Below are 17190 nucleotides of genomic sequence, written 5' to 3'. Positions count from 1 at the left end.
GCAACCAGCCCTGTTCTCCACGTGGGCCAGGCCAACACAGGCTCAAGTCCTACCCCAGACACAGAACAGACCATTCCAGTCTCTGCAGCAGTGATGTTGCATGCTTGGCAGCTGCCAGGCATTTAAAAAGAAGCTGTCAGCACATCCCCCTCGGTTTCATAGTTTCTAGGCTAAACAACCCAGGCTAATTTAGGCTTTCACCATAAGCTGCTTTTCCCAAAACTCCCTCTTAAGGATTCTGTATTGGGTTTGTGTGGCAAGGTTTGGGGGGGCTGGGGGGGCAGTTACAGGGATGGCTTCTGTGAGAAGCTTCTAGAAGCGTCCCCACGTCCAAGAGAGCCAATGCCAACCAACCCCAAGATGGACCCACCACTGCAACAGCCAAAGAGAGGAGTGAGGGTATGTAAGAGCAAAACCCTGCAGCCCTGCAGGTCAGTGTAGAAAGAGTGGGAGGAGACGCTCCAAATGCCAGAACAGGGATCCCCCTGCAGTCCCTGTGGCAGCTCATGGTGAGGCAGATGTGCTCCTGCAGCCCATGGGGGTCCAGAGGTAGAAGAGACCCACCTACAGCCCCTGGAGGTCCATGTGGGAGCAGAGATCCACCTTCAGCCCATGGAGGAGGCCATGCAAGACCACAGGAAGAGTGAGAGGACTCTCCCTCTCAGGAGGAAGGAGTAGCAGAGACAAGGTGTGATGAATTGACCCCATTCACTGTCCCCTGCACCGCTGAGGGGAGGAGGGAGAGAATTCAGGAGTGAAGTTAAGCCTGGGAGGGAGGGAGGGAGGGGTGTTGGGAAGATTTTAAGATTTGGGTTTATTTCTCATTTCCCTACTTGATTTGATTGGTAATAAATTAAACTAATTTCCCCAAACTGAGTCTGTTTTGCCCATAACAATAATTGGTGAGTGAGCTCTCCCTGTCCTTATCCCAACCCATGAGCATTTCGTTATATCTTGTCTCCCCTGCCCAGTTGAGGGGGGAGTGATGGGGCAGCTTTGATGGGCAGCCAGTGTCCAGCCAGAGTCATCCCAACACAAATTCCCAGGTGAGTTTTCTCCCTCCCTAAAGGAGGAAGAAAGCCCCTGGCTGGACACCAAACCCCAGAAGAGATACCAGCACTACCAGGTAGAATATCAGGCATCAGAGCCAGACCAGGTTTCTGGCAGGCTGTGTGCCCACTACAGAGGTGTGTGGCAGTTCCTTTTGCATGGCAGCTGGTCACTGCAGAGCAGCTTTCACTTTGGGGTGCAGTGTTTGCCCAGTGCTCCTCGTTGTCTTGCTGATGGGGGTTAGCTTTTCTGCCCCACATTCAGTGCTTTGTGCATTTATCTGAGCAATAACAAATAAACTTCTTCCCCAGGGGTGGGCTTTGATATTGCCGCTCAGGAACTTCCATCAGTTGTGTATTCACTGACCATGACAGTACTGGATATTTTTGCTATTGATAGACCTGTTAGATTCTTTTTCAGCTTCACCAGACTGAAAAGGTACAGCTTTGCTGCTTTCATGCGGTATAAATGATCTGGGAAAGGGCTGAGTGGTAACACTGTTATCAATACACTGACACACAGGAAACCCACATTTCAAACACCAGATGGTGTCTAGTTGTCCCGTCTTAAAAGGGTATAAAGAAATGATCAGCTGTGAAAGATGACCAGAGTCTGCCCTGTCACAGATGGTGCAGTGCAGATACACAGCAAACTGTTATTAACTGTTTCTTACAATAGAAACTAGGAAGCGCCAGAAGAAATAATTGGGCATCTGGTCTAAATGCAACAGAATAAATTACTTTTCACATTGTACATAGTTACATGGCAGAACTCTTGACTTCACAATACCCTGTGATAATAAAAAATATAAATATCAGTTCTTGGGCATACTGAATTCCTCAAATCCAATTTTGCAGCGGATGGTTAAAAAAAATGCCATCACAAAATAAACACAAAAGGAGGATCAGGAACTATTAATGGTTAGTGGATATTAATGATTAGCAGAGTGGCTCTCCACATTTTATAAAGTTCATAAAGTCTCCAAGTGCTCATATCCGCAGCCTGGTCATGGGTCTGAGCCCATTCCTTGGGCAACTGAGGACTTTCCTGTAGTAGCTTTATAGGAAATATCTGTGATTTGCTGTACCTTTGCCCTCCATTATTATTATCACAGGGAATCAATGAATTAACTCCACCTCCATGGAGGAGAAATAGGATACAGAAGCCAGCACACGCACATGGCTGAGTAGATGGGAATGAACCCTCACAAAAACCTTGGATGTTTTCTTCCAGTGAACATGGCAACAGTTGAGCAGCAGCCACGGCAACCCCAGTGAGAAGACATGGTGGGCAGGCATGGGACCGGTTGGGAGATGGGCTCTGGCAGTACCGGGGCAGGTCTGGCATGTGCACTCTCCCCAGCCCTCCTTTAGACCAGCCAACAGCAGGTTGAAGGAAAATGCTCACCTGGAAAAGGCCACCTGAGTCACAGCAGCAGCTGCCAGCTGCTTCCATAGGCACAGTCAGGTCACAGCTGGCCACGGGAGGCTCTGCAGCCAGGATTTCAATGGGGACAGCACCGTTCTGCCACTCTCTAGGGGCAGACACAGGCAGAACTGGACTCGTGCAGACTTGCTGTGTCAGAGAGGAATGGAGGACACAGAGATTTGCACATTCCATAAACTTGCTGATTTGGGGGAAATAATTCCAAGAGTGTTGTGTCCTGTGAAGGGAACAGTCACAGAGGTCCAGGACCCAGCTATTGCAGGTCACGTCATGTTAATTCCTTTCATAAATCTGTAAATGCCACCTCATGCTAGTTAAAAGCTGACTAAGGTTTAGATTAGGGACAAAAAATCCATGCATCCTTTGTGGGTTTCATTTAATCAATAACATTCATACACTACACAGTTTGGGGCAGATTCTGCACAGGCATATCATCAATCCAAACCTTTCCCAGCTCCAGAGTGCCATGGACATAAACACAGAGGTCAATTCCAGAGGTGCTGGCAGCCCTTGCCAGTGTATTCAGTACTGGGCAGAGGAAGACGACAGCAGGGTGATGTGATGCAGCTTCAGGAGACTCCTGCATCGTGGTCAGGACATTTCCTTGCTGCCAGCACTTCTCCAAGAACCTCACATTTGCTTGGGGCAGGCTGGGAATCCAGGGCCCATAGCCCAGGCTGCAGAGGTGAGGATGGGATCTCAAGCCCACTGCTGGATTTCCCCACTGAATTCCAAGTACAAGGCACCACAAGGCATATAACACAATTTAGATGTTTTAGTTCCTGATTTGTGATTGCAAATTGAATTTTGCCCGGCCAAAACCCCAAACACTCAAATGATAATTAAATTTGTATGGAAAGTTTGCTCTCTCAGTATTTATTATTTATAGATTGAACCCACAAATACAGATGTGTGTCCCCTTCTCCCAAAGCAGACAGTGCTTCTCCCTGTGCACAGTTCCTGGGCTCACAGAGTTGTCCTGAGTGGTATAGCATGTCCTTCCCTGTGTCCAGCACAACTGATCCAGAGTGTGTGAAGCCTGGGAATGCCATTCAGCCAACAGTGGTTACTCAGGGTGGTCAGACAAAATTTCCCAATCACAGCATGATTCTCCTCCTGTCCGAGCTATAGGGCTACAGCCTGAAGCCTGTCCTGTCCTAGGGAAAGGACATAGAAACCAAACTCCTTGCAAGTGGCTTTGGGGGGATGCAGAATAAACTGTCACACAGTGCTAATGCTGTCAAAAAAAATCATTACCCACTGATACCTAAAACTGACAGTACTGAGCTTTCCAAATAACGTCTTTTAAAAGTTGTCACATCCTCTTTATCTGAGCACTCCTGTGCAGGCCAGAGCAATGCTGGGCAAGTCAGGGATCCTTGGCTGGTAGGCAGGCCATGGAGCAGTTAACATTAACATCAACAGCTAGCTCTGCATTAACCATGTGGTTATCAGAGTGACCAAGTGAGAATGGGTCTTGCAGAGAAGAGACAACTGGCAATCTGTTCCTGTAAAACCTCTTGCAATTGCCAGGTCTACTCTTGTCTTTCCTGAAGTTCCCTCTCCAGCATGCAGATAGAGGGAGAAGGAGCCTTCTAACAGGACTCTACTGGGAAAGCAATAGCTGGCTCACCCTGCTCCCCATCACTGTGGACTGCAGCAGCAATTAAGTTCAGCACAGGAAGGAGGCAGGCTCCTGATGCATGAAGAGTGCCTGAAAAGCAGCATTAAACAACCTAGGTGGGGCCATTTTGACCATCCAACCTGCCATGGAGCTGCAGAGTTAACATAAGTCCTGCTAGGCTTCAATGTCCACTTGGCTGGAACTTGTCCCTTGCACAAAGACACCGCAGATTAAATCCTTCCCACAACTACCTTGGTCTTCCACAGCTCTCCCCAAAGCACAGACTGATTCTCCTATATCTAGGAAAGACCTCCTGCAGTGACCAGGAAATACATTTAGGGGCCTCAGTGCACTGAACTATGCATGTATGTGCCCACATCTGCACACATGCAAACACTGATGTACCTTTGCTGTGGGCTGACCTCATCCAGGGCATGGTCTAAACTGCTATTTGGCTCCAGCTGTGCTACATGACCAGGACAATGCAGGCTGCAGCCAAGGACATCAGCTGGGCAGGGAGGAGCCTCAGGAGCCCCCAAGTCTACCCAAAGCTACAGCTAGGCTGAGCCACCTTAGCAACCCCTTGGAACCATAGAGTCCCACCAAGATTCTCCTTCCTGTAAGTTAACCGCTGTGAGGCAATAGAGGATGGTTTGGGTTCATTTTCTTATTTCCCTACCACTTCACTAGCCCAGTGCTGCCTCTCCTGGGAATGGGACACAGCCCACGCCTGTGTCTTCATGTGCGCGTGGAGCAGCACCCTGGAGGGGCCAGAGCACCCCCAACTGCAGAGGAGCTGTGGGACTGTGCTGCAGCATCAGCGCTAATGTCGGCAGCTATCAGTGCCCAGCAGTCGTGACACCAGAGAGCCGATGGTGCTCACTAGGTGCGATCATGGCCCCACGGCCCAGGACACGTCCCTGATTGTGGAGCCTCTCGCGCTGGCGAGAGCGGCTGTTGGGAACTACTGGGGGTCCAGCACGGGGAGAGTGGGCGCTGGGAGTCACTGGGGGTGCAGCATGGCGGGGCACCGGGGGGTTCTGGAGCACGACACCGGGAGCGGCGCTGGTGGCTCCGGGGGTCCAGCACGAGGCGCGGGCGCACCGGCGGTTTGGGGGGCGGCTCGGGGGGCGGTGCTGGTGCTCTGGGGGTACGGCTTCGGGGGCCGGGGCGGCGCCGGCCGCTCCGGGGCACGGCTGGGAGGCGGTGCCGGAGCCGCTTGCGGTGCAGCTCGGGGGCGGGCCGGGCCGGGCGGCCGTTTCCGCCCCCCCCGCGCTGCGGCCGGGGCTCGGCCCCGCTCCGTCCCGCGGCGCAGGGAGCCGGGCCGGTGCCAGGGCTGCCGCCGGCCGGGCCGCAAGCCCCTGCCGCCATGGCCCGCGTCTCGGCGCTGCTCAGCCCCGTTCCTTGTTTGCTCTTCGGCTGCGACCTCTGCCTCGTGCGAGCCAGTAAGTGCGGCCGGGCCGGGAGGGCACCGGGGCCACGCGTTCGCTGCGGACCTGGCGCCCCCCGGGCGGGGGACCCTGGGGGCGCCCGCCCCTGCCGTGGGCTACGGCCCCCCGGACTCTCGCCGGTCTTCCCCCCGTCCCCGGCGTGGCCTTGGCCGCAGACCCCGGGCACCCCTCGGGCATCCCGTGACGCCGCCGCCCCTGAGCCCTCCGTGCCTTCGGCCGTGTCGTGTCCCCTCCCCGCGGGACGGCTGCGGCCGCGCTGCCCTCCCGGGACTCCCGCCGCCGGGCGCTCCGTGCCCCGCGGAGCGCGGCCCCCGCATCCCGTCCTGCCCCGATGGAGCTCCGGCCCGATGGAGCTCCTGCCCCGATGGAGCTCCTGCCCCGATGGAGCTCCTGCCCCGGGAGGAGACGCTCCGGGCTGCGGCGGGCTGCGGCCGGCCCCGCCTGGCAGGGATCCTGTCCCTTCTGCCGGTGTTCGCCGGGACACCGAGCTCAGGGCACCCAGGGCACCGCTGTCCTTGTACCCCTTGACTCGTCGGGATGACTCGCTGTCAGCAGCCGCCTCCTGCTGTCAGTTTGCCCCTCGTCAGGTTACTGAGATATTAAATCGAATTGCGAGTGCCAGACGCGTTCTGCTACATTCTGCCGTGTTTTCCGTCTCCTTGCAAGATACGTGCTGACGGATTCAGGAAGAGATGCAGTCAGGGGTGTTAAAAAGGGGCCACTTATTTTTAGATGTGCGGTCTGGTGCTTACTCTCTGCTGCAGCAGTAAGTTGGGCAAACATCTGGGTGCCCTTGAGCCATAGCCCCAAGGGCACGGGCCGAGGGGCAGGGGTGATCCCCTCTCCATGTCACAGCAGGATGAGGAGGGCACCGATGGAGCTATGCCCCATCCCTCTGCAGCACCACATCTACCAGCATCCCTCGTCAGGGGTATCTGTCCAACCCCTTTGCTAACCCATGGAGCCGGGCTGTGTGGCAGATCTGGTCCCATGCCCAGCTACCGACTGACCATCCCTCCCACTGCCCACCAGCCATCCCTCCTGGTGCCCAAATGCAGGCTTGCAGGGCTACTGGCTTCTGCACACAGCCCAGGTCTTCCCACCCCTTAATCAGGCTTATAAGGAGCACACTGCTGTACAGGCAGGACAAAACCTGCGCCAGGCCTTAAGTAAGTGACTGTGCTTTCTGTGGGATGCCCCTTTTGTAATACAGCTTTAATAAAAAGTGAAACTGGACAACTTATAAATGATACAGAATCATTAGTGGTTAGTGCACTGAGCAAGGCTAAACAGTGGCACACTTCTCCCAGAGAGCCCATCTTGGCTTTATAGCCAGAACATGGTTATCAGAGAGCATGTTTTTTGGAGCCCTTGCATTCACAGATCTTTATGGCAACAGCTCTGGCATGAAGCTACTCTGACCTCAGCTGCAGAACTGGCTGGATGATGTTAGATGCCATGTGGGGACCATACACAAAGCTTTGTCCTTTGGAGGTCTTGTTGTAACAACTTTCAGTGAGGTCTCATCTTGCATATCATAGAATCCTGGAATGGTTTGGGTTGGAAAGGACCTTAAAGACTGTCTAATTCTACCCTTTCTGCTGTGAGCAAGGGCACATTCCACTAGACCAGGTTGTTCCAAGCCCCATCCAACTTGGCCTTCCAGGTCAGGGGCAGCCACAGCTTCTATGGGCAACCTGTATCAGGGCCTCACCACCCTCACAGGCAAGTCTTTCTCCCCCATATCCCATCTAACCCTGCCCTCTGTCAGTGTGAAGCCATTCCCCCTTGTCCTGTCCCTCCAGGTCCTTGTCCAAAGTCCCCCTCCAGCTCTCTTGGAATTTTTAGGCACTGGCAGGGGCTCTGAGGTCTCCCCAGAGCCTTCTCTCCAGGCTGAACAACTACAGCTCTCCCAGCCGGGCTGCAGAGCAGAGGTCATTTGGATTAAGCATTGTCCCGTGTATCTAGGGTTAACTTCTCAGAAGTTTTGACTTCTGAGGCTTCCTGTCTTCTCTTTTTCTGCCAGGAGTGCAAATCCCATGTGCTCAGAAATGTATTCTCTGCAGTTCGCTCAGTGTCAAACTGACAAAGGAACACTGTTTTTTCCAATGCAGAACTGCAGCCTGGACACCAGGTCTCCTGTCACAGAGGTTCAGGGCTGCTGGCCTGGAGGCTGCACCAGGCGTGTTTGGGATGCATGAGGTCTGGCACACTGAACCATGTGTGCTGTGGCTCTGCTGTGCCCCCGGATCCTCTCACCCTCCTGCTACCAGTGAGTGTTGCCTCTGCACGGGGCCTGTGCAAGCTCTGGCTAAGTACAGCTGGAGCAGTTCTGTTAGCCCCAGGTGGACCCAGCAGCATGGCTTGTGAATCAGTGCAGTGCCTTTGTTCTCAAATAATCGAGTGACAGTCCCAGGGCCGTGTCTCAGCATCCCCAGCCCAAAAACCTGGGCTGGGCCAGGCTGGGCTCCCTGCAGAAGCCTAGAAAATTCTTGTGCAGAGCTGGGAGCCCGCTACAAGCTCCATCCACAAACTTCTGTGTCACAGAGATGTCAGACCCTGTCTTTAATTTCCTCACATACACTTAAAGGCTGGGAGTCCAGTTGCCCCCATTGTGCATGTTCAGGACTCTTTTTAATTCTGTTAGATGTAAAAAGCCCCCTAATTTATTGCTGTAGATGTATCCTGTGGAGCACCATGTCCTGTTCTTGTCCCGAGGCCAGCTGGCAGGGTTTGGTCACATCCATAGTATTAAGCTCATGAGTTCCAAAGAGGGGGGCACATCAGTGCTACCCGCCAGGAATGGTTTCTGGCTCGTGCTAACTCCCAGGCCATGCCCAAGAGTGGTTTGGACACATCCTGGTTGGTGTAGATCAAATCAGTTCTCGAACAAATCTCCACCACTGGATTCTTGGGCTGTTCTGACCCCACTATGTTTGCTAGCACAGTGGTGCTATAAGACAACTGTTCTTAGGCCTGAAGGCCAGCAGAACCATGCAGCCCCTCATACTCCCACACTTTGAAATGCCTGTGCCTGGGACAGCACGGGGGAGTGGTAGTTTGCCAGCTGACAGGGTGCTGCCACAACTGGGCTGTGAACTGTGCAGCTGAGCTGACAGTGGCCATGGCTGGGGTGGAAAACCAGACCAGGCCCAGCAGAAAAGGACTTGGGGTGCTGGTCAACAGCAGCTGAACGTGAGCCAGCATGTGCCCAGGTGGGCAAGAAAGCCAAGGGCACACAGGCTTGTGTCAGCAGTACTGTGGCCAGCAGGACCAGGACAATGGCTGTCCCCCTGTGCTGGACACTGGTAAGGCACGTCCAGTCCTGGGGGTAGTTCTGGGCCCCTCATGACAAGAAAGAAAAGAAGCGTGTTCAAAGAAAGGCAATGGAGCTGGGAAAGGGGCTGGAGCACAAGTCTGATGAGTGACTGAGGGAGCTGAGGGGGCTCAGCCTGGAGAAACGGAGGCTCAGAGAGGACCTTCTTGCTCCCTACAAGTCCCTGACAGGAGGGTGGAGCTAGGCCAGGGTCAGGATCTTCTCCCAGATAACTAGTGATAGGACAACGGGAAATGGCCTCAAGTTGCACCAGTTGGAGGTTCAGGTTGGATGTTAGGAACAATTTCTCGTTGAAAGAGTGGTTAAGCATTGGAACAGGGGTCCCAGCACAGTGGTGGAGTCACCACTTCTGGAAATGTTCAAGAAATGACCGGACATGGCACTTTGCGATATGGTTTAGTGGGCATGGGGTTATTTGGTCAAAAGTTGGAGTTGATGATCTTGGAGGTCTTTTCCAACCTTAATGATTCTATGATTCCATCTGCAGGGAGCTCAGCTCCTGTGCCCACAGAGTACATACACCTTGGGCAGTGGCCAGGGCTGGGGCCGTGGCTTTGGTCTGCCTGTTTTGCTGATGGCGTATGGGAAAGCAGAGTGCACGGATACAGACATGGCTCAGGGGCTCCCTCTCATAGGCTAGTGATAAACCAGACCCCTGCTGGCAAAACTACAGAGAGACATTCTTTGTGGGATAAAGGATATTTGAGAGTATCTTTGAATCTTTTCCAGTTTTCCTGACTCCTGTTCTGAAAGAGAAGCACAGAACCCTGTGATATCCTTGTTCATGTTGTCTCCAGTGACCCTCTCTCCTGATGGTGTGTCAAACTTCTGGAGATACACTCAGTCCCATGGTCTCTCTGAGAACAATTTTTCATATTTTCTGGGCTCTCCTGTCTGTTTTAATTGCCCTTGGCAGACCACAATCCCGAATTTCTCAGAGTGGGAACCACAGCCTTCTCCTGGTTTGATCTGGAGCTGGGTATTTTCAGATGTGAATGAATGCACTAAAATAACTGGCCTGCAGAAAACACCTTTCCTTGTCACTCTAACTGGGGTTGTTGTTGATGTCACAGCTGACCTTTCTCTTGTTCTCAGGTGCCTTCTGGGGCTCTTTTTCTATCTGTATAAATCACAACGCTGACTTTGTGCTACATGGGCAGCTTGTAGAACAACACTGACTTGTTTACGAGAGTCAGGACACATGTACAGCAGCCTCAGTGTCTTTCATGTGCTGCTGTGTGTTATTTCAAGACAAAATTTGGCTTTGTGTGCAGGACTGCGTAGGGTCCTGCCGTGCTCTTAGTGCTGTGAAATCTCAAAGTGGTGATGGTCAGTCAGGGGTCAGTCAGGTCAGCTTTGTGCAGAACAGCAACGGCTGAGCGTTGCTGCCAGCTTTGCAGCCAGTGGCACTGCACTGCTGGGACAGCCAGCTCTGCCTTCAGCATTGGCCTTTCCTCCACACCCTGGAGCAAGGAGTAATGCCAGGCAGGGGAAATGGCCAGATTGAGTTGCAGAGTGTGTTTATTCCAAGCTGCCCCATTTTTCTGTCACAGTCAGTATATCATTGCTGTGTCTGGGCTGCTTCCTACGCACTTCTAGGTGGTGTGCCAGGATCCGTGATGTGCCCATCCGCAGGACAGTCCCAGAGCTCTGTGCCTGCACACTCCTCACACACACAGTGGGCTGGCAGGGCTCAGCCTCATGCACCTGCTGTGCCACTCCTCTCCTGGGGACAGATTCACCAGGGAAGCTGCTCCCTGTAACCCTGGCCAACATGTTGCCACAGGCAGGTGTTGGAGAGGCCCCATGGTGGTGTGCAGGGATGAGTGCCTGTTCTAAGACATCTTCTTTTGCCTCTTTCCTATGCCTCGCCTTGCTCCGTGCCTGGCTCATCCAGACAGGCCACCATCCCCTGTCAACGTGACTGTGACACAGCTGAAGGCAAACTCTGCCACAGTCTCCTGGGACGTCCCAGAAGGAGATGTGGTCATCGGCTATGCCATCCTACAGCAGGTATCCAGGCTCTGTCCCCAGGGGGCTGGGGACACTGATTACCAGCATGCTCCTATGTCATCCCTTTTTCCGCAGCCTGAGGCTCCTCTGGTACCTGCTCAAGGGCACCTGTGCTGCTGAAGTGCCCTTGCCAGGGCGCTCCATCTGAGCCATCCATCCTGGTGGGAGGCAGCAGACCACAGGTTGCACTGGGAGTATTCCCTCCAGTAGCTTCTCTGTGATTTCTCTGGATAAAGATCTTGCTTCAGCCATGACATAACCCTTCTTCGCTTGCTTGCTCCACCTGCGCAGCCCTGGGTGATAGTGGCTTCTCCAGAGAGACACCTGGCCCTCAAAGCATGCAGGGATGCTGCCTTGCGCAGTGCTGGCCAGCCTGGCCCACCCCAGGGTGGATGGTTGCCTGGGAAGGAAGGAATGAGGGCAGTGTGCCCAGCACAGCCCTGCAGCCTGGGGACTGTGCCTGTTGCAGCCAGGAGCAGCCTCTGGGGGCTGACAGCTCTTCCCTCTGGCAGCGGCAGGACGGGCAGATGCAGCGCTTCATCCGGGAGGTGAACACCACCAACCGCGCCTGCGTGCTGTGGGACCTGGCAGAGGATGCCGACTACATCATCCAGGTGCAGAGCATCGGCCTGTATGGGGAGAGCCAGGCCAGCAAGCGCGTCCACTTCCGCACCCTGAAGGAGACTGACCGCCTGCCTTCCAACAGCTCCAACCAAGGTGAGCTCCTTCCGGCTTGTCCAGGCACTGCTGGTGGGGCCACACCTGGAGGTCTCCACAGCAGACAAGCAGGGATTCAGCAGCCAGTGAGGAAGGCGCTGCCCTGAGCAGCAGGCTGGGGATACACAGGGTTGTACAGGCTGCTGCTTTGTCCGTTGTGGCCCTGGTAATGTCCCCAAGCCCTGGTTTGCAGCCCTCCTGTCCCAGGTCTTGGCACCTATTCGGCTAGGCAGACTGTGGCCAGCACAGCTGCTGCCTGTAGGAAGCCAATACTGAACGGGCTCTCAGATCATCCAGCCTGCAGGCTACCAAAGGAGAAATGACAGAGCCCCACGGTCTCCTTTCCGACCCATGTCCCTGTTGCCTTGGAGTTGCCTACATGCTGGCCCATGAGATAATCCAAGAGATGATGCCCAGAGAGGGCACAGGAGTCTGTCTCCAGCACTGAGTATGAGAGGGGGTCTTGAGTATGGTAGGGCAAGCAGATGGCTGACTTTCCTCAGAACTTTTCTGTTCAGCTGAGAGCCTTCCTGACCTGACCTGGCCCCTGCATAGGGAGTGATCTCAGTGATTACTGGCATGCATTGTGCAGTCCCTATGTGAACCCAAACAAGCTGTTGGAATGACTGACTGCCTTTGTAGCAAGGATAGTTAATCTGACACAGGAAAGCCATAGGATGTATGTCCTCTCCCCAGCCAGGAGAGAGGATATCCCACACCCATCCTTGTTTGGGGGAAGTGGGTTTCTCTCCTTTGGAGTTCCTCAGATCCTCCAGTGTTGCTATGTGCGAGGGTATCTGTTGCCAACCCTGCCTAGGGTCTCTTCTCTGCAGGTGACATCACCATGGAAGGGCTGGACAAAGACCGGCAGCTGCAGACAGGCGAGATTATCATCATTGTGGCTGTGCTGCTCATGTGGGCCGGTGAGTGCCACAAGCAGCATTCTGGTGGGCTGGGGCAGAGGTGCAATCCAGGATGCACAAAGAGGATGTGGCTCAAGAGAGTGCAGAGGCACATTGATGTGGATCTGGCATCCTTTCCAGTAAGTCCATTGAATCTCTGTAGGAGACAGAGCCAGTGGGGTAAAAGGAGCAACCACAGCCACTGCTCAGCTATCATGGCCTGGAGTATGTGGAAGAGCAGGAGACAGTGTGGGACCCAGAATTACAGGGTGGGAGCATCCCACATGACGGTAACGAGTGGGTGTGTTGCTTGGGCCTTAGCTAGTGTGTCTGACATCTGAGAACACTGCTGCACTGGCTGGTGCAGCTGTAAGGTAGGTGATGTGCTCCTGTACAGCATGATTAAGGCTAGTGCTCCAGCAGACAGCAGGTTGCCCTGGAAGCATGGGAGCCTAGTAGGTAAGTCAGCTCCTGACTAGTCACATGCAGCTGCTATGAATGGGAAGTCATTGGTCCCCTACTCCCTTCCCAGGAAAAGTGGATTTTGTAGTGGTATATTGCAGGAATCTCTCCTTTTCCTGTCCTTGACACTTTTCTAGTGCACTGGAAGAAAATACAAGACAACGTGGCACAGGTTGGTGTGTCAGAGTGCCAACAGGGAGGAGTCAGGCCCACTCTGTGTGTGCCTGAGTGTTATCACACACACACTGGAGTTTGACCAGCACAGTCACAGCTGGGGGCATCACTCCATACTCCTGTGTCCAGGGTCCCCAGGTGTGGGACATGCTGTGTGAGATGGGTGCTGTGAAACCATGGCAAAGTGACTGACTCTACAGCCAGTTTGCACAAACAAAGCCAAGGGCTGGTTTTTGTGAGAGTCACAAGCACTAGCCCTGTAACTTTAGTGCCTTGCTGGAGTTAGTCCAAAACTCATCCAGCTGCTCATTGACCTCACTGTCCCTCTCCAAGTGCCTGAGCATCTGCCCTTGGTGAGCACTGAGCATGTTCCGAGTGCCCCAGTGGCCTTGGCCACTTCCATGCCTGTCTGCCCGAGGAGACTGGCCCAGCCCCACGTGCAGAGGTGCCTCGGGTGGTGCAGGCTGATACACGGAGGGTGTGGGTGTGCAGCACCCTGGGGAGCCCTGGGTGCCACTGCTCTGCAGCTGGGATGCTGCAAGGAGGGGAGGCAGGCACGGCCAGTGCGAGGGAGTCCTTCATCCCATCTTTCAAGGGAGTCCTTCATCCCATCTTTCAAGGGAGTCCTTCATCCCATCTGTCTTTCGGCAGCGGTGATTGCCCTGTTCTGCAGACAGTATGACATCATCAAGGATAACGACTCCAACAACAACAAGGAGAAGACAAAGCCATCCTCAGAGCACAGCACACCTGAGCGACCGAGCGGAGGGCTGCTGCGGAGCAAGGTGAGAGGGGGGGGCTGGCAGAAGGGATGGCATGTGATGTCTGCTGGGGCTTGTGGCCTCCACAGGTTCTGAATCTCTCCAGAAACAGAAACACTCCAGCTTATGCTCTCACCCTAAAGACTGAGGAGTTTTAGGGTGCAGTGAGTCCTGGTCTCTTCGGGGCAGTGTGTGTGCCCCATGGGTGATTGCAAGAGAAACACTGGAAGAGACAACAGGATATGTCAGATGGGATGGCTCTTGCCCGCTCTGTCCTCTCACTGTAACAGACCCTTCACCATGCGCCTCCAAGGCTGCACTTCTCCTGCACCAATGGACTGGTCTGGCTCCTGCCTGTTCAGGCAGGAGTGGACAGGCTGGGCAGCTGTTCTTGTGGTTCCTGCACTGGTCTGTCACTGCTTACTTTCTGCCTTCACCACAGCCTACTCCAGGTTATCACCACACAAGTCATTCCAGAGCCCTTTCCCCACCCTGATGGAGATGTTGTGCCAGGCTGTGGATGGGAAGGGAGGAGTACTTTCCCTCAGCACCTGACACTTCTCCTTTGTTACCTGCCAAAGACAGTGATTTATAGCCCTGATGCTCTAATGGGACTGTGTGTTAGGTTTTTGCTTGTGTCTCATCTGCCGCCTGTGTCAATGGTGGGAACTCCCCTCACTGTGTTGCCTGACTGCCCCACTGACTCCACATCTTGGTTTCCAGTGGATGTCAGGAGCAGAACCTTCCTGTTGGGACTTCAAGGCCCCAGTTCCCCTCCTCCAGATTTTCCAGCTTCTTGATTACTCCTTGCCAGAGATCCCTCCTCTTGGATCCCTTCTGCAAACTGACCCTGCTCTGCTGAGTTCTGCTGGTCTTGGTGCCTGCTGTGGGCTTGGGGGGCTCTGCCAAGGGGTCTGATCCCAGGGGCACAGCAAAGCAGAGCCTTAAAGCAAATTTTTCTCTCATAGAAGAAATCTCCCTCGGTCAATATCATCGAGGTGTAAGTGCAGCACCAGCTCTGCGTCTGGGGTCCTGAGTGTCCTGCTAGAGCCAAAGCAGGCCTTGGAAGAAGAGGCAGCACCAGGCGCCCAGCCTGGAACTCAGCATGCGATGATCCACGTATCAGAACTCCCACTTTCCCGAGGGCAGCTGTCCGGGGATGTGCCTGGAGCTGGCTCCCAGCCGTGCATGCAGAGTGTGGCCCTGCCCCTCCCGCATGCCTGGCCCGCGCCCCTCGCCGCTGCGGCAGCACGGAGCTTGAGCGGGTGGGGCCAACACAACCGCTGGGGGGTGAGCTGAGGGGAGCGAGGGGGGCAGTGCACTGGCCTGAGGGTGGCCACGTCCCTGGGCACCGGCTTGGTCAAAGCCCTGGGTGCAGCCGTGGCACTGGACGCCTGCCTGGTGTCAGCCCGGGACAGACTTTGCTCTCAGCTGCCTGTCTGGGCTTGGGGGGCTGCCTGTGGAGGACGGGAGTTGCTCCCCTCTGGGCCCTGAGGCTGAGGGGATGGGGCAGTGCAGGCATTGCCCCAGTGCTACCAGGGGAGCTGTGGCCAGGTGGCAGGAGTGTTTGTCTGTGGGGCTGGGCCCAGCCAGCACAGGGGAAGAAGAGTGGATTGCTGCTGGAGAACAGGGCTCCACTGCACTCTGTCATGGCCACACAGGGACTTTGAGGCCTCTCTCTACTACAGAGGACAAAGGCACAAATGAGGATGAGAAGTGAGTGCTGGCACAGTGCCTGGCCAGCCCGCAGAGCCTGCAGCCAGGGCAGGGATTGCTAGTGAGAGCCCCACAGAGCTGGGAGAGTTGGCAGTGCCAGGGCATGGCTGTGGCTGCACGGTGTCTGTAGTAGGGCTCAGTGCTGGCACATTCAGGCTATTTGTGGGGAGCTGCTGAGCACTCTGTGAGCAGCACAATGCCTGTGCTGCCTGGAGGAGGCAATGTGGTGAGGCCTGCAAGGTCTCAGTTGGAGGGAACAGGATGATACAAGGAGGCTCTCTGCTGCCCTGGCTGCTGCTCTCCCTCCATGCTCTGCTCTGCAGCCTGCCATGTGCTGGCCCTGCAACCCTGGACTCAAGCATCACAGGATCCAGCGTCTTCCAGGAATAAACCTCCCAATAAAAGCACTTTCAGGACTCTTCCTTCCAGGTGCTGCTCAGCTCCTGCTGCAGGACTAGGTGGGGAAGGGATGGGATAAGTGACTCCTGCGGCAGGGTCTTTTCAATAAAAGCATCCTGGCTCAAAGGCAGCATTGTCCCTGCAAAGCTGCAGGTCTTGTGTGTGTCTGTGCACGTGTGTGTGTATCAGTAGTTGTTGAATACATCTGTCTGGCCCTTAGGAGAAGACCTCTTCCTGCATGCTGGGCAAAAGCTGCAGGTCCTCCAAGGTCACCTTGCTCCTCTGGCCCTTGAGGGAGAGCCAGTGCTGCATGCTGGGCCATGTTGTGCTGCTGGACCAGTGGCAGGCTGTCCCACTGAGGATGGCATCACAGCTGCGTCTCTGCAGAGAGCAAAGACATCCTGGCAGCAGGGCCAAGAAGGGGACAAGGCCTCACCCTGACAGGCTGCTGGCTGGAGGGGCCTGCACTGCTTTCTGCTCAGGTGAGGAAGGGGGTACCTGAGTGGGGATGGGATGCAACTGCTGCTGGGCTGTACCCTGGGCTGCAGGGAGCATGGTCGCAGCTCCAGAAAGACAAATACCTTGTTTTGCCCACTGGCTTGTTTTTTAGAGTACATTAAAAAAATTAGGGCTGCCAGGGAAATACAAGAGTAGGCACACACAAAGAATCAAAGGATCATACTACAGCAGAGATGAGGAGCTAGGGAAGGCACAAAAAAATTGTCAAAATGCACTGGTTGGGGCCAAATAAAAAAAGAAACACAAAGATCTGATATTAAATGTAAAAGTAGGATGTGGTATTGAAGCAAAAAAGACTTTCCCCACCCAAAAAAACCCCAAACCACCACTTCTTTCTCAGACCATGGCAGTGCAGGAGGGCAGGGAACTGCAGACATGGGTGCTGGAAGCAGAGGGCCTGACAATGACCTGCTGACTCTAACAACAGTTACAGGTTGCTATGTGCCCTCAGCTGAGGGAGGAAAGGTACGAGACCAGATTCAATATGTGAAACTACAAGTGAGAAAAACAGTACACAGCTCCTGACTGACTCATGGCACCCCAAGCTTCCCCAGTGCCAGCCTTCCAATGGCACCCCAAGCCTCCCCAGTGCCAGCCTTCCAATGGCACCCCAAGCCTC

General features: G+C 54.6%; 1 protein-coding gene across 5 annotated transcripts; it reads left to right on the top strand.

Moving 5' to 3' along the window:
- Positions 1–5424: 5424 nt before the first annotated feature.
- Positions 5425–15172, top strand: FNDC4 (fibronectin type III domain containing 4). 5 transcript variants are annotated; one of them, XM_029958023.1, is made up of 6 exons: positions 5425–5565; positions 10806–10921; positions 11434–11638; positions 12472–12561; positions 13828–13961; positions 14906–15172. In XM_029958023.1, exons 1-6 carry the CDS (start codon positions 5490–5492, stop codon positions 14939–14941), a joined length of 657 nt encoding a protein of 218 aa, XP_029813883.1. In that variant the 5' UTR covers positions 5425–5489; the 3' UTR covers positions 14942–15172. The 5 variants fall into 5 exon arrangements, with proteins under 5 accessions (XP_029813883.1, XP_029813884.1, XP_029813887.1 ...); XM_029958024.1 differs by having other exon boundaries at positions 5469–5565; positions 14909–15172; XM_029958027.1 differs by lacking the exon at positions 14906–15172 and adding an exon at positions 14661–14870 and having other exon boundaries at positions 5469–5565.
- Positions 15173–17190: the final 2018 nt, after the last annotated feature.

The sequence above is a fragment of the Manacus vitellinus genome, unplaced genomic scaffold (assembly GCF_001715985.3).
Source record: "Manacus vitellinus isolate BGI_N305 unplaced genomic scaffold, ASM171598v3 scaffold_135_pilon, whole genome shotgun sequence".
Lineage (NCBI taxonomy): Eukaryota > Metazoa > Chordata > Aves > Passeriformes > Pipridae > Manacus > Manacus vitellinus.
This window is presented reverse-complemented; position numbering and strand designations above follow the sequence as displayed.